Here is a 24,233-nt window from a genome sequence, read left to right as displayed (position 1 = left end):
GAAGCGTGATCATCGAACAATCAAGCGTTTCATTCAAAATAGTCAACAGGGTCGCAAGAAGCGTGTGGAAAAACCAAGGCGCAAAATAACTGCCCATGAACTGAGCAAAGTCAAGCGTGCAGCTGCCAAGATGCCACTTGCCACCAGTTTGGCCATATTTCAGAGCTGCAACATCACTGGAGTGCCCAAAAGCACAAGGTGTGCAATACTCAGAGACATGGCCAAGGTAAGAAAGGCTGAAAGACGACCACCACTGAACAAGACACACAAGCTGAAACGTCAAGACTGGGCCAAGAAATATCTCAAGACTGGTTTTTCTAAGGTTTTATGGACTGATGAAATGAGAGTGAGTCTTGATGGGCCAGATGGATGGGCCCGTGGCTGGATTGGTAAAGGGCAGAGAGCTCCAGTCCGACTCAGACGCCAGCAAGGTGGAGGTGGAGTACTGGTTTGGGCTGGTATCATCAAAGATGAGCTTGTGGGGCCTTTTCGGGTTGAGGATGGAGTCAAGCTCAACTCCCAGTCCTACTGCCAGTTTCTGGAAGACACCTTCTTCAAGCAGTGGTACAGGAAGAAGTCTGCATCCTTCAAGAAAAACATGATTTTCATGCAGGACAATGCTCCATCACACGCGTCCAAGTACTCCACAGCGTGGCTGGCAAGAAAGGGTATAAAAGAAGAAAAACTAATGACATGGCCTCCTTGTTCACCTGATCTGAACCCCATTGAGAACCTGTGGTCCATCATCAAATGTGAGATTTACAAGGAGGGAAAACAGTACACCTCTCTGAACAGTGTCTGGGAGGCTGTGGTTACTGCTGCACGCAATGTTGATGGTGAACAGATCAAAACACTGACAGAATCCATGGATGGCAGGCTTTTGAGTGTCCTTGCAAAGAAAGGTGGCTATATTGGTCGCTGATTTGTTTTTGTTTTGTTTTTGAATGTCAGAAATGTATATTTGTGAATGTGGAGATGTTATATTGGTTTCACTGGTAAAAATAAATAATTGAAATGGGTATATATTTGTTTTTTGTTAAGTTGCCTAATAATTATGCACAGTAATAGTCACCTGCACACACAGATATCCCCCTAAAATAGCTAAAACTAAAAACAAACTAAAAACTACTTCCAAAAACATTCAGCTTTGATATTAATGAGTTTTTTGGGTTCATTGAGAACATGGTTGTTGTTCAATAATAAAATTATTCCTCAAAAATACAACTTGCCTAATAATTCTGCACTCCCTGTATAGTGAACTCAGATTCATGTTTATTCAACCAGTTTGAGGTCATTTGAGCTTTTTGACATGGCACAGTATCCTGCTGGAAGCAGCATTGAGAAGATCATAACTGTGATCATAAAGGGATGGACATGATCAGCAACAATACTCAGGTAGGCTGTGACACTTAAATCTGACCCAATGAGTCGTCTTTTGTCCAATTTTCGTGAACCCGTGTGAATTGTAGCCTTAGTTTTCTGTTTTTACCTGATAGGAGGAAAATCCCAGTAGATACTGCACCATCCTCCTTTTAGACCTTTAAAACTGACTTTATTTTAGAAATTAGTATCATATAGATGCAAATAAGATGTAAAAACAAGCATCTTAGGTCATAAATTCATCTGAAAAGTTTTTAATAAGGTCACAGATGAAGAAGATTGCCCTTTAGAATGACTGTAGGCACTTACTGCATAGGCTTGATTTTTCAAACCTGTGAGCTACATCCATCTTTTCTGTGTACTTACTGTGCTTTCTGAACACATACGTTGTATCTATTACTGCTGTAGCAGTGCTGGAAGGATGGATTCCCATTTTAAATCAGTGTTTGTGTATAGGATCAAACAAATAGATGCGATCTGTTCATTAGTAAGCTTTAGAGGTATCATTAGCTGTTTCGAACAGAGCAAGGCTATCTGTCTTTCCTTTGCTTACAGTCATTATGCCATATTAAACTGACTTCAGCTCAGTGCATCACACACAGATATGACACTGGGATCGGTCTTTTCACCCAGCTCTCAAGAAGAAAGCAAATAAGCAAAGTCTGCACCGTAGTAAATGGTTAATTTAAGGGTGTTATGTGTTTCTGAAACTGAAAGGATGCCGAGAACCCTTTTGAGAGTTGGGGGGAAAGGGTTCAGCACCACGGACAGCTCCACTCTCACAACCATTCAACATTCAAGTTTTTCTGCTGGCACAAACTCTACCCACACTAACACAACGGTTCTTCAAACACCACTAACATCCATTGAAATATTGTTACTTCTGATAACTCTGCTTTAACTGAAATAAAAAGCCAGTAACGTGCATTTGTTTGGATATGTCAACATGGTTACATCTGCTGCTTTTGGCTCATTGAGATTTGTTGTCCTTATTATATCCAGATTGACCGATTTTATATTTTACTGTACTCAGGAAACCTCAGTACAGTAAAATGTGCAATATGTGTGTGCAGACATTTAAAATGAGCTGACTGACTACATCTGTTACACTATCTTGCTCAAACTGGGCGACAAACAGCTGTGTGCTTTTAACTCATCATGCTTAAGGGCTCCCAAGGCAAACACTGTATTTCTAAAGCAATAGCATTGCTATGAAATGTTGTTGAGGATGCTTTTTGAGATTGTTATCATACTGTAGAATAAACTTGGGATAATTTAACAACAAGAGTCTTTAAAAAATGCAAAGAACCTAAAACTTTTACACGTTATTGTGATGCAGCTAACAAAAACTGCAAAAGGAAAGCCACTGATCTGTTTAACAGTCAGTAGAAGCCTTGTGCCTTTTTGGATGAGGATAAAGAAAACTTTGCTCCAACTGTCAAAGAAACAAATCCAGGATTATTTTCCCCCTATAATGATGCAGAGAATTGCATTAATAATATGATAAATGAAAGACAAACTCACTGGTGAATCGACTGGAATCAGATCTGTTTCTCCAGACGTCAGAAGCATTTTTCTCAAAGGATCTAAATAGAAATGAGTCTTTATTGATCCCTGGGGAGAAATCAGACCTCTGCAGCTGCACATATAATAGGATATGGAAAAGAACTGCAGCATGGATGTTTATACTTTATTTTTGAATTTGATTAGTTCAGTTTGTTTTTGTGTTTATGAAAGTTAGGACAGAGGAGGGTTTAGGGTAGCTGAAAAGTACCTTTTGGAAACATATAGGTGTCAATATGGATTCAGGAGTCTTAAATCTGTCTGTCTGAAAATGTTCTTTCCCGTTGCAGGATAGAGCACAGTTAGACATTTTACATCATGTCTCCAAACATACATGCAAAACTGAAATAAAAAAAATTACTTGGAGACATTTCCATGTTCTTAAGAAAATATCTGGATGTGGATATCCTGCTGAATGCATGGACTGAAACTATGCATGGCGCAGAGGGAATTTTCAGTCCATTCTGGGGCTGCTCTTGTTTCAATTTGTTTATTAATTTTTAATAACTTAGCCAAAGTCCGTACACATGCATGGAAATTTTAGCATATTACAGAAGTACTGAAATCACTTCGTTACCTTTAAACTACCCTTAAAATCCTGTCAGTTCATAAAGGGTCATCAGGTGCAGATCTTTTAACTGTACCCAGGATCACAGCTACGTTTTCTGAGGGTGCGTTCAGTTACTGAGGTCCTGAGATCAGTTACAACTGTGTCAACATGCAAAAACACACTTGAAACCATTTTATTCTCGTAGTTAATACAGTTCATAACTCTTGTGTGTGCATGTAATGTAGAGGTATGTAGTTTTTGTGATTTTATCTTTTAGGGTAAGCACATTGAGTTTACATGTAAAATGACATTAATGCAAGCATTCCGGAGAAGGAAAGAGAGCAATGAGGAAGACGAGAACATAAATGGACACACCAAAATCTCTTTAAAAATAACCATAATCACATACAAATCCATTTTTTTTAAAGGTATACACAGCAAAGTTACCTCGGCTTTGAAAATGTCATCACTTTGCAATCCTCCTCTGTGTTCACTGTAAAATATTTCCTACAAAAAAAACCTAGAGTACACAAAACAATAAAAGACTTTTATCTAGAAATTCTGAAGTCTATTGCCTGACAACAGTGAGATAACAGCATTTACATCTACTGCATTGGCTAAAAATGAAAATCTGTGCTTTTACATCTGGGTGGTATTCCAAACTCTATTGCCTTTTTAAAAAGTCATCCCAGAGCTCACATTGTCCTCCTCTTCCTGTTCTTTGAGCAGACATTCATTCTTGACCTTGAGGAAAAACAGACAGGCAGTATTTACTCGATCAGTCTGCAAATCATTTTTTGATTAATCAATAAACCATTTTGTGTATAAAATGTCAAAGCAGTTAAAAAGAAAAATGCCTGCAAAACCCATTACTCATAGATTTTCATTAGCGATAGATGCCGTCATACATCTTGTTATATCCAAACAGTGGCACAAATGTTCAGTTCAATGTAACAAAACATCAATTATTTTGATTTGAGAGGTTGAATCAGATTCAGGAAAATGACTGGGATGATTATTTAATCATGATTAAGTATATTAGTTTAGTTGAATTATCTATTGAGGCTTAATGGTCTGCTTTTAAACTCGCTGCTCTTCATCGGGACCTGGCTCAGCTATCTGTTGCTTGTGAGTCAGATGTATAATCTTTTAAAATGTCTTAAATACTGGTTTGGTTTTCTGTGGAAAGGTTGGCTTTATTTGGCTCCAGTATTACAGCATTATCTTGTGATGACACGCAATAATAGGCTCATCTTGTAAAGATACAGTCTTTTTTTTAATCATACATTTCTGTCAATGATGAATGTAAAAAAGAAAAAGATAAGAAAATATGTTGTGTTTTGTTGTTGTTGTTTGTTTGTTTGTTTGTTTGTTTGTTTTAGATTTGCTGGAAAGCGCTCAGTCTTTCTCACATTCACATTCACAAAATCAACTTCCAGGCAATGCTTCCAAAGGGAGCCTTGCACATAATTACTCATTTTTCAGTCGGATCTTTACCTGCGGCAGCTACAAACCTCAAAATCAGCAGAACCTGAACTGAAAGTAGCCTCAGTGTCTCCTAAAGTTCCTGCTTTAGCCGAACCACCCCGAGGAGACTAATGGCTACACTTCCTTAAAGTCTCACTATCACTGGATTTTATTTAATCTTGGAGGATGGCGACAAAACTTCCAAATTAGTTTGCTTAAACTGCATACCCGGGGACTCCACCGCCAGCGGTGCTACTGAAAGTCTGTGTTATTTGGTCAAAGTGACAAAACTTTTAGCTCGTCGCTCCTGCAGCTTGAAGGAGTAGTGCAAACTTTAGTGAGACAGGCTGGCGGTGTTCAAACGTTTCCCTCATTTACATTTATTTTTTAATGTATTTCTTAAGCTTTAAAAAACAATAATTTATTTGTTTATCTGTTGCTGTAGCGGTTTTGTACATGTGCGTAAGTAATGTCACATGGTAGCAACCGTTAAAGGGACAGTCTGACTACCTTAAGCGACCCAGCATGAGTTTTTTGTTTTTTAAGTTAAGAGGCAGTTCACAGAAAACAAACCCCGCAAATGAATTTGAGCTTGCTCATTAGAATGTTATTAATTGCCGAAATTGGCGCAGCTTATCTTAAATTGCGCCCTAAAGGCTGTGTGCAGAGTGACTGAGAGGACACACCGGGGTTTTGATTAAGTTGATCTGCCCATGCGAGACGATCTATCCGGGATGATATCCGACAGCGAGGAGCGGGAGAGAAAAACGCTGTCAGACATCCATCTTCTCAGCCACTCGCAGCGGTTCTGGAAGTTTTGGTGTTAAAGGAGCTGCGGGGACTTTCTCCGCCGCTCGGTGCTGCTGAGCGGGCTGACTGACTGACTGACTGACGCCCCTCCTGCCTGTCTGCCCGGGTCGGCTAAAAAGGCGCATGTGTGTTCTTGCTGTGATGTGAGTTGAGCCGCATCCAGACGCACTGACCGCCGCTGGCTGATGCCCACCCCCTCAACAACACCACCACCACCACCTCCACCCCTCGTCCTCCCTCCCTCCTCTTCTTGGTGTTGTGCGCAAAATCTCCAGCGCCGGACGGACGGACGCAGTTTGACGGCACAAACCAGCGGCACTGCGGGAGGAATATCCAAGAAAAAAAAAGCCACCCAAAGCAGACATGGATATTTAACCGGCATTTGATTTCATCTCCCTTTTTTAATCTCTTTGTTTTTTGTTTTTTGTTTTCCCTTGTGATGTTGGCTTTGCACCGGGGGTGTTAATTAAACCTGCTCGATGTCTTTAATCAGTTTATAACCTGAACAAAATGAGGATTTCTTCTCGCGATTTGATTCTGTTGATGTTCTCGGGTTTTTGGGGACTGGCAATGGGTGCTTTCCCGAGCAGCGTTCAGATCGGTAAGTGTGAGCGTTTTATGGTAGATCCAAGCACAAAATAAAACCAGTCAATGAATCTGTGGACGTCCTGCCTGCTGCCTCTGACCTGCCGTTTAGCACCCCGGCACTGGTCAAAGTGGGGATTGCGGATTTTCCCCCCACAGCCTTATTTTATTCTTTTAATTGTCTTTAAAACATGACCATAAAGACGGGGTCCTGTGCTCTGTCGATGCTGTGCATGCTTCACACACACAAACGCACACACACACACACACACACCTAATGCGCTTTGCATGTGTGTGTATCCCGGTGCACTCCGCCACTGCAGCAGATCAGAGCAGCAAAGTCTGTGTGTATTCCCCATGCGGGCTGCCTGTGCATTGACTGCTGTTAACACTGGCAGATCCCGCTCCTATAACAAACCGCTGCCACGGGTCCCAAATGCCTTGCAGCTGCACCGTTCCCCCCAAATCTTTTTCCATCAGTTTCACTCTCTCTTTTTCAGCATCTCTGTGTTTTAAATTAAGTACGTTTCTCACTGACGGATTCACGGTTTTCATTACACTCGCTGGCAGATTTATTGGTTAGATTTAAAAGCAGGGTGCTAGGGGGGGGGGGGGGGGGGGGAGAGAAAAAGGAGCCCAACTGTGACCTCCATTTGTTAATCATTGGTTAATCATCACATCCTCAACAAACAGTCATCAGAGAATCAAAAAATCTGGTATCCAGGTTTATATTCCAACTGTTTCAAACGTCATTCTGAAATCTAATATTTGCCCACACTGACTTTTTTTTTTTGCTGGGTTTTACCCTCAGCTTGCACCCCAGCTTGTAGATGGAGTTGAGGCACATCAGATACAAGTCAGGCTGATGAAAAATGACAAGCTGTTCAAATGATTCTCCTTGTCCTTTTATATCAATGTGATACTCCAATCCCCGGGCCACCCAGAGAGGGCAGAGGTCAGGGTCAGTTACAGAGCAGGCACCCCTGGAACTGAGGGCTCTCGAGCTGCGTTGTTTGGGGTTTAAACCTGCGTCTGGGGAACTGCTGTGCCGTCGTGTGAAACATTTAATTTGTTGCTGACGTAAGCGAAACTGGCGTGTGTGTGTGTGTGTGTGTGGGGGGTTATTTTACTCATAATTTCCCAGCTATTATAATCGGGCTCTTGGTATTTCTTTAAATTAACTTATTCTCATTATCGCTTGACAAACATCATTGCTGCCAGTTATTTAAAAAACTGTTGATGTAATCCCTGTGTCATCATATTTCTCAGTTTCAGGCCTAGTTGTCCTCTGGGAGTGTAAAAATCCACACCCGCCAGACTACATTTAGCAATTTCTGAACCGCATCAGCCTTCAGAGAGGGCAAACATCTCCCCCGATCAACACTTGTCAGTTTCAAATAATCATCACCGACGAATCAACACTTATTAGCAGCAGGAAATTTGCTTTGTACACACGCAGGCGACACTGAAACAAGTGGACAAATAGAGTCACGGCCAACATGCTCCACAGTTGCCAACAGATGCAGAGATGTCCTCAGGATTATAAATCCTATTCATCCTTCATTTTCTGACCTGTATTAGTTTTTCGAGGTCTGTCAGCATCCTGTCTTATCATACACTGCATGGCAGCGGAGCATCTTTGATAGGAAGAAATCTGAACCTTATAGATCTTACTCCAAACTAATCTTTATGATGATTAAGCTTCTGGGTTTGAACCTGGCTGGTGTCCTTCTGTGTAAACTTTGCGTTTTCTCCATGTTCCCGCTTGTGCTCCGGTTTCCTCCCACAGTCCGAAGACATGTGTGTTAGGTTAACTGGTGATTCTAAATTGACTGTAGGTGTGAATGCTTGTCTGTCTCTCTGCATTAGCCCTGCGATAGACTGCAGTCCTTTCCAAAGTGTTCCCAGCCTGTTGCCCTGTGGCAGCTGGGATAGATGGTTAATAAAGTGGATGAATGGATGACAAAATTTAGATTCTGTGCATTCGAAGCATGCAAATTTAAATTCGCTACAAAAGCGAGCCATGATTTTGAGAAATAATTCTCCATGCAATAATAGAAGTTACTATCTCACATTAAGGCTCCAGCTGCACCTGCTACTGGAACATTTCATGTGTATCTGGATGTCTTTTGGGTAAGGAGTAGCACACATTAATGCCGGTGTGAATGCACACAGAACGTGCTGTAACCAGGTCAGCCAAACCACAACACTTTAAAAGCCTAACCAGGGACATGGACTGCACACTAGCTGTGGCTAAAAGTCAAGTATGTATTGCACTCATGGTGTTTTACTTGAATGGAGCAGTGTTAACATGAATCACCCCTGTAAACTGAGCTATACAGGAACATATATATATATATCAGGATCTGTTCCCTGACAGGTCTACGCCAAGTATGAATGCAAACTGTAAAGGTTGAATAATCTTTTCAGATTAAAGCCCACTTAAAGCTCACCTAAATCTGATTATTTTAGGCGATGGTTGACAAGAGTAAGCTGATCAGTGGGGTTGCCAGGCTATTACTCCTGTTATTGATTATTCACAATAAGGAATGTAAGCCTAATTAGCAAGACTATAGGAAGAGGAGATGGCACCAGCTGTTTCCTCTTTGATAGTATTCTACATAGAAATTTAGAAAAAGATAACATGGAATACTTACACGAGCACACTAAGTAGCTTGGATTAAATTCAAAGACGTGATCAGAAGTCATCCAGGTGGTAATCGGGTCACAAACAAACAGGCACGTTGCAGCCATTTGGGTCTTGTTTTCGGCGAACCATATGTCAGGAAACTTCAAAGTCTGAGGCCCCTGAAGTGTTTGGATCTCATTTTGTGTTGAATCCAGATGAAGGGAATGTCAGAAGTCTAAATAAGCTGGATTTAGGTCAGTGCTTAATTTTATTCTTTTCTATTCAGCAACGGCTGGAAAAGGGATAAATTTCAAGTTAGGAATAAACATAAAACCCATCACAATGGAAATCAGATTAAAATCAAAAGGGGGCTTAGATGACTGGTCTCCACAGAGTGGTAAAATATTCTAAAGTTTACCTTTTAAAGAGGTCAGCCATAAAAAGAACACACTGGCATTTTGCTCTAAATGACATTTACACTGTCTCATCCTAAGAAATATAGCCTTGAGTCAGATTTTGAAATGTGAAACAAACTGCTTCTAACCTAAAAACACTACTGACATTTGCACAGCCGCGAACGGCTTAGTGGAGATCTTTGTATATGAATGAGGCTGTAATACAAGAGGACACGAAACAAAAATCTTATCTCTGATGCCAAACTGATTTATGACACTGGCGCCGATCTTGCATAGAAAACTGAATGAAAATCCGAGTTGATACAAAAGGATATTTTGTGAATATCATTGCATTAATACGAGACAAAGACGACCTTGCATGTTAAACACATTGAATCCTTGCCACAAAGCCTAGTGGTACCTCAGAGGATCTAAATTGTTTTAGCCTTTGCAGGAAGTTGAAGACATTATTTACCAGAGCGATACTGCCCTTTTATTGCATTTTACACATTGTGGAGTCAGTTGTGGGAACCTCTTTTATGATAGAGATTTCTCTTTGAAACAAACATCTGTGAAGAGCTAATAAAATTTGCCTTAAATCTTTTGAACCTTTGATGTGAGGTTGTTATCACGAGAAAAAACACTATTATCTGTTTGTTCTGGTGCGTTATATCACCTGTTTTAAACCCTAAACAACCTAGCATAGGTCTAATTGTAAAGTTGGTCAGCTACTTATGTGTAGACTGGAAAGACCTCAGGATTAGTTTTGAAAGCTCAGCACCTACGTGACAGGCTGGCACAGTCATGGGTATACATTTGTGGTTTGCAGAGGATAAATCTGTCTTTCTAGACCAGGGGTGGGGAACTCTAGTACACAAGGGCCAGTGTCCTGCAGGTTTTAGATACACATCTGGGTCAACACACCTGAATCAAATGATTAGTTCATTGCCAGTCCTCTGGAGAACTTTAAGACATGTTGAGGAAGTAATTTAGCCATTTCAATCAGCTGTGTTGGATCAAGGACACATCTAAAACCTGCAGGACACCGGTCCTTGAGGCCTGGAGTTCCCCCACCCCTGTTCTAGACATTTCCTATACCTCCAATCAAGGTTTGGCTCAAGGTCTCTTGGACTTGTGGATGTTTCAATGTGATGTGTGCATGCTTGCTTAAAAAATTACAAACTAGTTACTTTTTATAATATTCTCATCTGCAAATATTCAGCATGTCAAATAAATCACTGATCAACACGTTCAGCTGCCTCGGCAGTGAGTTTCTCTTCCTGCAGACAGAATCCGGCACAGACTTGTGCTTCATCTGGCAGCGATAGTTCTTGCGGTGCTCTCCATCGTTGGTGAGCTTGGCATAGCAGCACATGGAGAAGTTCTCCACCTGCTGCATATCAAAACTGTGGAGTTGGAGTCCAGCTGCAGTTTTTAAAATTAAAATATGCTCAAATAAGTACCTGCAGATGGACCTTGTGTCCAAACATAGCTGTCCTGAGCATGCTAGTATGCAGACTCTTTATCTCTGTATCTCAGAGCCTTTTTCAGTATCATCATCCTGTTGAGTGTCAGAAACAATAACCACTGTAGGGGTTGTTTCCAAAAGCCCCTGAGCCCACGAGAATCCTGCAGGTAGCCCTCAGCTCAGCAGGAGAGGTTTTATTTAACTGTGATCTAAAGATTGAAAACTCTCCCAACAGTTTTGTGGTTTCTTTGAAATCTTATTAACTACAGTGGAGGTGGGGCTGAGATAGCAACAAGTTGTACCCCATATGGGCAATATGCCTGGGTACTGACTTGGATTAAATATATTGTCTTTTGTGTTTCTGTGCTGCAGTCAGCAATAACTAATCTGTCTAGAATAGGTTTAAACCTGACGGCGAGATACAGTGGACAAGCTCTTCATCGAACCCTCATGTCTCCTCCCTCTCTTTAGGCGGTCTGTTCATCAGAAACACTGATCAGGAGTACACCGCCTTTCGTTTGGCAATCTTCCTGCACAACACCAGCCCGAACGCCTCGGAAGCCCCGTTCAACCTGGTGCCTCACGTGGACAACATTGAGACGGCCAACAGCTTCGCCGTCACCAACGCCTGTAAGTTCGTCACATGGCTCCAGGTTGTGCATTTTTGGGGGGGTTTCTCTGGAAAATGGCAACAAGTGAACAACAGTATGGTATTAGATATATTGTAAATAGTGTTTAATGATGTTTTATTTCAACTGGAGTTTTAAGTTCCCAGTCCTCCTGGAACTGTACTCACCAAGTTAAAGCAGTAGGTTCACAGCATTTTTAGAAGTGTTACTTTTCATTGCCGTGACCTGTTTATATGGGTAGAAATGCATGTTTTACGTTAATAACAAGGGTAATTAAATGCTCAGAAAACAAAGTGAATCGAGAAATAGATAAAAACAGTTTTTAGACCAGCTTCGGAGTTCGAATTTAAGTATAGCACAGTTGGGTACACACAGATTTCATCTGAAGTAAGAGGGTATTTATTTATATTTTAGCTGGACTTAGCACATTACTCACCATGTAAAACAAAAGCTATCTTAATGGATAGAGATATAGTGCAATATAGTGAAATTATTCTTTTAAAGATGGGTATTTACTTGATAAACCCTCTGTGTTTGCTTGTGCTGGTAGAGGTTCTATAAATAGTAATGAGGTTAAATTATAGTGATATAAAGAGTGTCATCCCCAAAATGACACATTTTTGGGTTGCGTGTGTCTCTCCAAACAGCTCAGTGCGTGCGTGTGAGGATGTGGCGGCACAGCTGTCTGTGAGTGTCTGCTGGTTCACATCTGATCTAAGCAAAGCCACACATGCCAAAGGGGACAGAAGCTTTACACACAAACAACAATCACTCACACACTCCCATGGTTAGATCTCCTAACAGTAGTAGGCAGTGATTTTTAGTGATGATCCCTGGGGGAGCATCTTCTTTTTTCCCTTTTTCTCACTCTCTCCTCAGCCCGAGTGTGTGTGTGTGTGTGTGTCTGCAGGGATGGTGGGGGTTCCCGCAAAGACCATAAAACACTTCAGCCTGACGTCTCCTACTATCCGTGGTGTGATCTGGTGTTAAAAAAAATCAATGACTAAATTAAGCAGACAATGAAGTGCTTTTATGTTTGTTTTCGTAATGGAGGGGGTGAATCGTACGCGTCTGTGTGTGAGTGTGATGACCAGAGAGGGCTCAGAAATTCTGTGATCAGATAAAGAGAGTTAAATGTTTTGAAACACCCTAAGGTATTTTGTCTTACATTTTAATTTTGCATGATAATTTCAAGCTCCCGTTTCCTCTAAGCTTCTAAATTCCACGGATTTTAATTTTCACATTTGGGTGAACTGGCCCCTGAAAATGACTCCAAATCAGTTAAAAGTGGTCTCTGTTTTCGATATACGCACTGATGCATAGTCTGTTGTCACTAAATATCATTTACAAAACCGTCAGAGGCACAGGTTTCTGAGACAATTATGGATGTTTTTGTTTTTTTGCAATGGGATAAGATAACATTATGACAAAATAGCAGTAATACAATGTACTTTTAGCAGTGGGGATGGACAGATTGACAGATGAGGTCAGGCAGGAGTGTCTGCACTATGATGTTCACAGATGACATCTGCAGTGAGAGTAGGGAGCAGTCTGGAGCATGCTCTGGAATAAAAAGGAATGAAAGTCGGTAGAAGTGAGACAGAATACATGTGTGTGAATGAGAGGGAGACCTATGTGAAGATGCATGCATAATGATGGTGTATTAGTTAAAAATCCGGTGTCAACAATCCAAAGCAATGGACAGTGGTCCATTGCTTCTTCACATCAGAGGTGAAGAAGAGAGTGCAGGCAGTGTGGAGTGGGTGGAGACAAGTATCTGGGGTCATTTGTGACAGAAGGATAGCAGCAGGAGTGAAAGTGAAGGTTTACAAGATGGTAGTGAGAGCTGCTGTGATGTGTGGTTTGGAGATGGTGACGTTGACAAAAAGGCAGGAGGCTGTGCTAAAGATGTTCAGATTTTCACTGGGACGAGATTAGAAATGAGTAGATCAGAGGGACAGCTCAGGTTGACTGGTCTGGAGACAAAGTAAAGAGGTGGGATAGTTGGTATATTGGAGGAAAAGAGGAAGACCACAAAGAAGATTCGTGGATGTAGTGAAGGAGGACATGCAGAGGGTTGCTACAACAGAAGAGGATGCTGAGGATGAGTGAGATGGAGTTGGATAATCTCCTGCTGTGAAAGAAGAAACAGTAGAAGTAGAATTGAACTGTACTAAAGCAAAAAAAAGTGTAGAAATTTTGCTACATGGTACTATTTTAGCTCACTGGGTTGTGGCGGTAACCATAAGCCACAGGGCTAAGTGCTCAGGTTTGAGTTGGACCAGATGTTCTTTGCTGTGCATCTTCCTCCACTCTCAATCCCCCTCTTCTCTGTGTGGCATCTAATTAAAGTGGAACCCCCCTAATAATAACAACAACAATAGCAATGTATTAAAAAGGAATCTTGACAGACTTGTATTAGTGCTAAACATTAAGCCACTCTTAATTTTATGCCTGAGAAAAGACAATATTCACCCACAGTGACATTTCGAGTTTTCATGTATTATATAATTTGCCAGTAGAGGGACTGAGAGAGGACGCACATTAACTGTAAAATGCAAACTTTATACAAGACAACTGTTAACTGTTTTCAACAGCACAGACATCAATAAACCAAATAAAGATAAACTACTTGTAACACTCTTAACTGCACGTCTATAAAATAAAACTCCTGAACAGCATCCTGGGTGGTGCAAGAATAATTTTAATAATATTGCTGTGTTATACTGTAAAAGTGCCAGAATCTTAAAATAGAATTCCAGCCTGACCCACATGAAAGCTGGTCTTTAACCTGCTGGTTCCCTTGTACAAAGTACAAAGCGCTTCCAACAGTTAGAAGACAAACAAGGTGAGTTACCTGCACCTGCTGTGCGTGACATGTGCAAAGGTGATCTTCATACATGTCCTGAGAGCCTGAAAACATCTGTAGGTTTATCTGTTCTGTACTTCGCTCATCCTGCTCCACAAATAAACGAGAAGCTCTGCTTTCCTTCTGTAACAGTATATTTTTCAGTTCTCTGTGGAGGATCACTGAAGCCATGCTGACAGAAGCATTAAGCTCAAATACGTTTAAAACTAAAACCAATGCATCCACAAGATTTTGCCTATTAATGAGCTGAAATTACAGAAGATGAAGCTGTATTGATCTCTGTGGGGAAACGAGCTATGCGAGCAGCGGACAGAATACTGCAAGTTAAAATGAAGAGAAGTAGGCACAAGAACTGAATAAGCAAAATAAGCGAATGGAGGTTTGCAGCAGACAATACTGTAATATTTTAAAGCAGTTTGTGGGGATACATAAATACTTTAATAATGTTGTGGGTTTGATTTAAAAATACTTAAAAAATACTTAAATATATACACTGTTTAAGTTCAGGATGTAAAGTGAGTAATTTTATGAAATAATACATTCAATAAGTGAAGGAACCTTGTGGATGTATGAAAAATTTCAGTATTTGGACAAAAGAAGCTGCTCTGAGATAAAAGAGACCAATATTTGTAGAATGTGACATCTTCATTTTAGAAATTCATCCACAGTTTCTTGTATTATTTTACACCATCTTTTGTATCCACTCAGTCAATGACTGCAGTGTGAAGAGAAGCAACTCTTTGAATGAGAATGCAGAAAGAGAAGATTCTTGGACGTATAAAAAAGGCACGGATGGGAGTAAAGTGTATGAAACTATGGGATTTTCACCTTCCCTTTAATGGCTGCACAGTCACAGGAAGTCGGTCTGCAGTCCATTGATTGGCCAAGCCGAATCAGAGCAGAATTACATGAACCAATCAATGGCTCTGATAGCTCAGGGGCAGCGGGGAATCTGAGATCGAACCACATTGCCAGTTTTCACCTCCCGTTTTACATTTCTCAGTGTCTTTATTCCTTTTTTCTTCTCGGCCCCCTTTTTTTTTCTCCATTACCAAAGGCCCTGAGATAATGGTTATGAATAGGCAGTGTGACCATGTGGCGTTTAAGGGTATAGTGTACGCTTGGGAAAAGGAGATGAGAGAATGAGCTAATTTGTGAAGAGAGATTAGTCCATTCAGTGGCTCGCTGTGCTGCTGTCAGGAAGGCTGATGGGGATAATTGGTGGGAAGCCGAGGACAAATGTTGTTGTATGTTCCCATTGTCATTGATGATCATTCGGTAGACCCAGACGCTCTGATAAATTCTCCTGCATTTGTTTGATTTACAGTTTAACCTCCTTATTATTCACAGTGGGGTTACTAGTGTTAGTGACAGCCACTAAAAATATATCTTTTAATCATTTATACAGCAAAAAACGGTAATGTATCAATATCAAGTTAATTGCATCACTGCCGTATAATTATCTTTAACAAATGAAACAAATGGTCAAGACATTTGTTAGACTCTGTGTTGTGGCAGTGGTATCCACAGTCTCCAGCAGCATGAGGATTTATTTGCAGAGCTCAACTCTGTGGAGGAAAGCTGGACCTCTGCCAGCAAATGAGCCTTTGTAGATTACTTGTCAAATACATTCCAGGAAATTTACTAATACGTTTCTTCATGAAACAATAACTAGCTCCTTACACATACACTCACTGGCCACATTGCTCAGATGTTTTGGTCCATATTGACTTTCTAGCTTCAAACAGTTGCTTCAGATTTGTCAGCTGCACACCCATAATGCAACTCATCCCAAAGGTGCTCTGTTAGACAGAGATCGGATGACTGTGGAATCCATTTGAGTTCAGTGAATCCATTGTAATGTTCAAGAATTGGGTTGGTTTTAGATTTGTGACATAGCTGCTTCCGGCAGGATACACTATCAGATGATGTCATGAAGGGATGGGCGTGGTCAGCAACAATGCTCTGTAGTAGGCTGTGGTGTTTAAACGATGCTCAACTGACACCAAGGTGCCCAACGTGTTCCAAGACAATATCCTCCACCACAACGACCAACCTAAAACATTGATATAAGGCAGGATGAGTCCCTGCTTTCATGTTGGTCAAGTTGCTTGAAAACAGAAAAAGTTATTAATAGTTACTAATTACTGATTACTTCTCAGTAATCCTGTTACTTTACTGATTACTTTCCAAAGTAATTAGTTACTTTATTACTTTTTAAAAACACGATACACAACCTGAATACGTTATAAAGCAATAGACCTTTCAGCCCAATTCTATTTTTTCTGCATAATCAATCATATAAAATGTAATCAAATGAAAAAGTCTCTTTTTAAAACTTGTTTTAAATGTTTAACTTTATGAACATTGCATTAAGCGAAAATTAAATTATATCCAACAGTCTTTGACTTAAATAAGTGTGTTTAACATTTAAACCTATTTTCTGCATATTCCAGTATATAGAATAAAATAATTTTTTGTGTTTACACTTACTCTTTCAAATAGATGCAAGTAAAACACAGCAAAAAATAAATAAAATAAAAGATTCAGCGGCACTAAGTCCTGTTGCTCTTCAATCTATTTTTACCTGTTTAGCAGGAGTGGAGCAGGTGGAGGTTTGCCCGATGCTGCAGCGGTCATGTCAGTGGGAGGATCCGGGGGTTTCTCTGTGAATTTTACATTTCCCGTGGCAGCGTGCTGGGCGCTTGCTCAGATTTGAAGTTTAAGTTTTCGCTGTAGAAAGAAGTTTCCTTCCCACGCAGAGTGTACAGAAGACGCTAATGTTTTTGTCACTTTTTACAGAATCAAACTCAAAGTGATGTCAGTACTTCCACGCTTTAAATGCTGCATGGTCGTATTCTCTCCCACACTCCATATTATCCATTGTTGATCTACACACGTCTGTTGCTGCCACAGATGTTGCACACTCGTACGTCATTGTCATGAGACACTCTCGCAAGCAAAATCACGGTTTAATAACGCAGTAACGCAGTGTACCTACAGGAGAGTAACAGTTATTCCTTTTTTTGCAACAGAAATCCCTTACTTTAATTGTTACTTGAAAAAGTAATCAGATTACAGTAATACGTTACTTGTAACACTTTACTGCCCATCTCTGATCAGACCACTCTCTTATTGTCCAGTTTTGAGCCCGTATGAATTATAGCCTCAGTTTCTTGTTCTTAGCTGAAAAGACTGGAAGCCATTGTGGTCTTCTGCTGCTGTAACCCATCTGCTTCAAGGTTTGACACTTTTCTATGAAGGGCATCTTTTCTATGGTAATCTGTACAAACACTGAAAAAAATATCTCTGTCTATCTATCTATAAAAAAAAAACTATAGCAACCTTTCTGGATGGGCCTGAGCCTCAATGAGCCGCCTATAACCTGGTGTGTTTTTGGTAAACCACCTTTAAGTGTGAAAAATCCTATTGTTAAATGTGTGGGAAGGATGGAAGCACAATGCCAAAGCAACAGACTTCCTGATTTATTATAAAGCACTGAGCCAGCATGATCATTTCATGGCTCCCTGCCTTGTTGTCACAGTGCCACCCCTGGTCATGTGTTAAAGTTCAGGACAGTCAGTTGCTCCGTTAGTGTCCCGAGTCCTTGAACCTGAATGGCGTCTAAGCCATTTGTCCCTCTCACACTGAAAGTCAGTAAGAACGTCCAGGTGTTTCTGACAGCAGTCTCTGCACATCATTAGTAAGAATAGATAGAAAACAAAGGCAATGTGACAAATGCAGTTCTTAAGAGGTCGGGATAGTCCATCTGCTTCCAGCACAACAGAGTAGGTTAGAGAAATACGTCACCGAGGAGATTTAGCATCAGAAGTGCTTTGCAGGATTATTTATTAAGCACAGATTCTCCAAAAGGAAGGGGAATGAAATGAGGAACACACGTGAAAGCAAAAGTCTTTTTTGTTGCTGACAAGCTGAGAGTGCACTGGAAGAACACCCGGGATTTTATGTAAGGTGACAGTTCAGGTTTGGAATCTTTTATGATTTATTAATATCACAAATTCACTAAAAGCATCCAGTAATGGATCTCACAGTTTAAACTGAGCCCATTATTTATGTTACACAGACTGTACACAAAGATGAACATATTGTGTCAGCCCCAAATCTGCATTCTTTCTTATGGTCAGCAGGGGGCTCTGTGTTTCAAAAATACGCCTAAAGAAGTCTCGAGGAAATTACCCCTCAGCTAGCTTTCTCTGTGACCTCAGTAAACACTTTGCTGATGGGTTGATGAACTGATAGACTATCCCCTGGCAACCAAAGCAGTTTCGCAAAAAAAACACTAACAGCTGGCCGCAGAATATACATTTTTGCCTAACGAGGACAGGCTGCGAGCAGTTGCTGACCAGTCTCTAGTACTGTGGAAGGAAGCACCTGTTTACAAGAAATGAACGTAATATTAATAAGAAAGGTCAGAGGCTTTATCTTCTGAACTTGTTGTCTCACGTGAACTCATCGCCCTGTTCTCAAATTGAGATAAAGACGTCAGTATCAGCTGAGACACACAGTGGACGCCAACCAGCTGTATCACACAGAGACCATGACGTACTTGCACCTTTCAGTGATATGCCTGCCAGAGATGTATTAGCCAACCCAAAAACAATGGCACCTGACGACTCTCGAAAGAAACACAGAGTTTCAGCAACGCTGTGCAGAAACACATCAGTTGACATAGCTCAAACAGCTGAGCTACTATGCCAGCCCCCAACAACTTCACTTCCAGCAGAGGTTACAGCGACTCCAGCCAAATATGCAGTTTCAACTCCGTGCAGAAACTCACTAGCTGATGCCTGTACACCTTCATCATCATCATCTTCATCAGTGATCATATCACCATTTAAGTCGTTTCCCGAACCCCTTCAAACCCAAATAAATAGAGGGATTCGTCTGACACCAAAAGTGGGACCACACCCACCTACTAATTATAAACAATATGGCTCTCCACTCCACCTAACTGAGTCTGATACCTGATACCGACCGGATGCCGTTACCAGATCGCATTATTCCCACCAAAATGTGTCCGGTCACTCTCATTCATATACTAAAAGCAAAATACCAGTTATTATAGGCAACAGATCCTTACACACTAAAAGTACTTATAATCGAACAGTACAGAATCTGAATATAATACTGTGTAAAAATAATCTCTCAATCACTGAAAGAAATATTAAAGCAGCTGCACTAAATATTAGATCTCTATCAGGGAAGTCTCTCCTAATTAATGATTACATCACTTCACATGATATACATGTTCTCTTTCTTTCAGAAACTTGGTTAGATGGAAATTCAGAACAAGCTGTATTAATAGAGACTTGCCCAACTGATTATCACTTTATTAGTGAGACCAGAAAAAACAAAAGAGGTGGTGGTCTTGCTGTAATCTTTCACCAATCATTAAACTTTAAAAAGGTATCGCTAGGTGAGTTCAGCACCTTTGAATATTTAGCTACTGAAATAAATGAACCAAACAAAGTTTTATTTTTAAACATATATAGACCACCAAAATCTAATACAAACTTTTTTAATGATTTCAATGACCTTTGCTCTGCAATATGTCTAGACTATGACCAGATAGCAATTGTGGGAGATTTTAACATTCATACTGACAAGCTTCAAGATAGCGGAACAAAAGCATTAAATTATGTCCTCCATAACTTTGATCTAATCCAGCACATTAGTGAGCCAACGCATAATCGAGGACACACTCTGGACCTACTTATTAGCAAAGATCTAAATATCTCTAACATTGCCGTTACTGATATTGCATTATCTGATCATTTCTGCATTTCATTTGATAGCAACATCTTAGCCAATATACCTAATCAGAGTAAGATCACTGTTAAAAAACGCTTCTTTGGAGAAAACTCAGCTGAATATTTTAAACTGATGTACACTTCCACCTTGTTTAAATCACCAACATCCACCAACACACATTCAGTAAACAAACTGACAGATGATTTTCTATCCAAAATCTTAGACATGATGGATAAGATTGCACCATTCAAGGTTAAAACTGTCTCTAGTAAAAAGAAGTCTCCGTGGAGAAGTGATCCACTGGTATGTAATGAAAAAAGAGAGTGTCGGCGTGCTGAGAGAAAATGGCGGAAAACCCGACTCCAGGTTCACTGCGAGATATATAAAGAGAGGCTGAATAAGTATCAGCTAGCCCTGAAGGATGCAAGGGAGTCATTTTTCTCTGAGATTATTCATAGAAACAACAACAATGCTAGGACATTATTTGCTACAGTCGAGAGATTAACCACTCCTCCAGTGGCAATAGCCCCTGAACTAAGCTCCACCAGGGCCTGCAATGAATTTGCCAGCTTCTTTATTGAAAAGATCTTGAAAATCAGAAGATCGATTGGCACATTACTTTCAACCCCAATACCGACGTTAAGCCCAATTAGCACTTATGCAGAGAAAATGACTCACTTTCAAACAATAAATCAATCAAGTCTCGATAAAATTATTGAGAATCTAAGCTCTGCCACCTGCTGCTTGGATATATTACCGACAGGTTTTCTTAAAAAGGTCCTCCCAGCCATCAGGGAAGATCTGATCCAAATAGTTAACGCATCCCTCCTATCAGGTGTCTTTCCCAAAGCCTTAAAAACAGCAGTTATCAAACCAATATTAAAGAAAAAGAACCTAGACAGCACATTAATGCAAAACTACAGACCAATCTCTAATCTTCCATTTATTGGTAAAATTATTGAAAAAGCTGTTTTCCAGCAGTTAAACAGCTTTCTCACAATGAACAACCGCTTTGATATTTATCAGTCTGGTTTTCGTAGGCACCACAGCACCGAGACAGCCCTTGTCAAAGTGTTTAATGACATCCGTATAAATACTGACCGTGGGAAATCCACAGTATTGGTACTACTGGACCTTAGCGCGGCGTTTGACACCGTTGATCATGATATATTACTGGAACGTCTAGAGAGCTGGGCCGGACTCTCTGGTACAGCACTCGACTGGTTCAAGTCCTACCTTAAGAACAGGAACTTCTATGTGTCAATTAGCCAATTTTCATCACAAAATATAGAAATCACATGCGGGGTCCCCCAGGGCTCCATCCTAGGGCCCCTCTTATTTAGCATTTATATGCTCCCGTTAAGCCAGATTATAACCACTAATAATATTAGCTACCACAATTAAGCAGACGATACTCAACTTTATATCTCAATGTCACCAGGTGATATTGAACCTATCCAAACTCTTAATAAATGCATTGAGCAAATTAATAATTGGATGTCTCATAATTTCCTTCAACTGAACAATAACAAAACTGAAGTACTTATCTTTGGACCCAAAAAAGATCGATTAAATATCAGTAATCAGCTTAAACTGGTCCAACTAGAAACTACCGACCAGGCCAGAAATTTAGGTGTAATAATGGACTCAGACCTGAACCTCCAGGGCCACATAAAAGTTATAACAAAGTCAGCCTTCTATCACCTGAGGAACATTTCTAGGATTAAAGGACTGATGACACAAGGAGACCTAGAAAAACTCATCCATGCATTTATCTCTAGTCGCCTTGATTACTGTAACAGTATCTTCACAGGTCTACCCAAAAAATCAATTAGACAACTGCAGCTGATTCAGAACGCTGCTGCTCGTGTTCTCACTAGAACCAAGAAAATAGAGCACATTACTCCAGTTCTAAAGTCATTACACTGGCTCCCTGTAGCTCAGAGAATAGACTTTAAAGTGCTGTTATTAGTTTATAAATCTTTGAATGGGTTAGCACCAGAGTACATTAGGGATCTGCTATCATGGTACAAACCATCTAGATCAGTCAGGTCCTCCAGCTCTCGTTTATTGACCGTCCCTAGAACCAGAACTAAACATGGAGAAGCAGCTTTTAGTTTCTATGCTCCCCACATCTGGAACACATTATCGGGAGAATGCAAAGCTGCAGAGACACTGAACTCTTTTAAGTCTAAAATTAAAACTCACTTATTTAGACTTGCTTATGAGTAACTGATCCTATTATGGCTCTCTACCTGTTTGTTTTAATTTTTTCATATAAATTATTGTCTTGATTATTGTTTTATTGTAAATGCTTTTTTGTAAATGTTTTCTTGTATTTTACTTTTATAGTGTTTTGTGTTTTATTTTTTGTGTTTTATTTTAATCCTGTAAAGCACCTTGAATTGCCTTGTGCTGAAAGTGTGCTATACAAATAAAATTTCCTTGCCTTGCCTTGCCTACTTGAGCCTGACCAGTTTTTAGATGGAGCTAAATCGGGGTCAAGAGTTTTCTTTATTTGAAAAGTGATTCCAAACGGAAATTTGTTTGATATTTACGTTTGATATTTAAAATAAATAAATAAATAAATAATTTCCCCCTGTTAAGGACAGGCCTTCATTAGAGTTTCAGAAAAACAGAAGAAATCAGTTAAACATTTGCACTGGATGTACACACAAGCCCCCAGTTTTTCAGAGCCTTGATACAGTAACTGTGGCAATGTTTACAATAGCTTGAAAGAAAGCGGTTTGTGTCCTGCTGGGTGCTTTGTGTTTTGCATTTAGTTTCATTATATTTCCATTAACTGTTTAGTTTCGGTCACACTGCCTCTTCAACTGTTAATACACCTCTTCACAATACAGAAGTCAATGTAATGCCAAGGAGTCCTGACTGAGTATTTGGAGTGAGACGGGAGATATTAGGAATTTCTGTGCTTTGTCAGATTGAATCTACTTTGAGTAGTTTATAGATTTTAAAATATTTAAATTTGTGAGTATAATATTATTAGAAAAAGATTTAAATGCTCGGGCCCTGTTGGAAGTTGCTTCATTGTATTAGCAAAATATTGCATAAGTGGCTGTGTTTCTTACTTTAGTGTGTTTTAGTTTAAAACATGAACCTACCAACACTCATATGTATTCCTTTAATAACTTCATGTGCAGATTGTTGGATAGAAGAGTTGGGTGAACTGAGGGGAAAAGGTGAGATTTTTTTATGTAGTAGACAGCAGAGTGATTGGGTTTGGATGGAAAAAGGATATTGAATAAATTAACCCCCCAGCAGTGGAGGGCACTATGTAATTGAGGTGCCCAGTTAGAGTGAAAGTGAGTATTAGATCCCTACGTGTGCATTATCAGCTTCAAATTAAATCTAGATTTGGACAGACTCTCACAAGTTCATGTAGAAAATAAAATGAAAATGAATCAATATGCCTCTGAGCAGCTGCGGAGTCTTCAGCGGTGTGTGCTACCTTTTCATCTGCACTTCATTCGTGCGGCCGATCTTTGTTATGCGTTCCGTGGTAACCTCTTAACCATCAAGCAAGACAAAGGCTTTCAAAGGCGTGTGTGTGGGCGGAAGGGGTTAATATGACCTCCTACATGCTGCCCCTGCCTTTGCCTTCATTGAAACAGTGACATCCTAATCTGCATCGAGTCATTTGTATTCAGCATGGTGCTCTGAGTCACTCCAGATCCAGATAGCAAGCAGCCTCTTCCTCTTATATGCGCTCAAGCTGCGCAGTAGAACCTACATTTTCTCTGCTGCTAACACCTGAACACTTGCTTTCCTTGGCTGTCTTTAAGCATGAAAAAGCTGTCCCATTTGTGTTTTAGGCATGCCTGTACACAATCTGAGTTTGCAGCACGTTAGTCCTATTTAAGTCCGTTATCTCTCCGTCCATGGGCTCTGTTCAGAGGGGCTCTTCTGCACTGTGGTGCTGCCCTTTAAATGGCTGCCTGTGCCCCTCATTTGTCTGAGGATACTTCCGCATGGGTGAAAATATACAGACCTTTCAGCGGTGAACGCTTGTGTGTATGTGTGTGTATTATGGCTGGTGGAGAAAGAAAGGATGTAGAGGAAAGGGGGGAGGGAGGCTGCTAATGAGAGATTAATGTG

The 24,233-nt window shown here is 40.3% G+C and overlaps 1 protein-coding gene and 1 long non-coding RNA gene across 5 annotated transcripts in view; one reads left to right on the top strand and one right to left on the bottom strand.

The window, feature by feature from the left end:
* Positions 1-3,417: 3,417 nt before the first annotated feature.
* Positions 3,418-5,744, bottom strand: LOC146379575 (uncharacterized). Its single transcript, XR_014801442.1, has 2 exons — positions 5,647-5,744; positions 3,418-4,237 (listed from the first exon to the last, which is right to left on the bottom strand). It is a non-coding gene; the product is annotated as an uncharacterized LOC146379575 (long non-coding RNA).
* A 190-nt stretch (positions 5,745-5,934) lies between these two features.
* The window catches only part of LOC146379574 (glutamate receptor 4), a 162,414-nt gene continuing 144,115 nt past the window's right edge, over positions 5,935-24,233 (top strand). For 2 of the 4 annotated variants that reach the window (XM_084940863.1, XM_084940861.1), the window contains exons 1-2: positions 5,952-6,371; positions 11,319-11,477. In XM_084940863.1, coding sequence (XP_084796989.1) covers positions 6,281-6,371; positions 11,319-11,477 — 250 coding nt within the window. In that variant the 5' untranslated portion in view covers positions 5,952-6,280. Of the gene's footprint in view, positions 6,372-11,318; positions 11,478-24,233 lie in introns of all 4 variants that reach the window. The other 2 variants (XR_014801441.1, XR_014801440.1) reach the window with 2 other exon arrangements.

This window comes from Perissodus microlepis, chromosome 10 (assembly GCF_051167445.1).
Source record: "Perissodus microlepis isolate ML-2025 ecotype Zambia chromosome 10, ASM5116744v1, whole genome shotgun sequence".
NCBI classification, from domain to species: Eukaryota; Metazoa; Chordata; class Actinopteri; order Cichliformes; family Cichlidae; genus Perissodus; species Perissodus microlepis.
The sequence above is the reverse complement of the archived record's forward strand: the minus strand, read 5'-3'. Positions and strand labels throughout refer to the sequence as shown.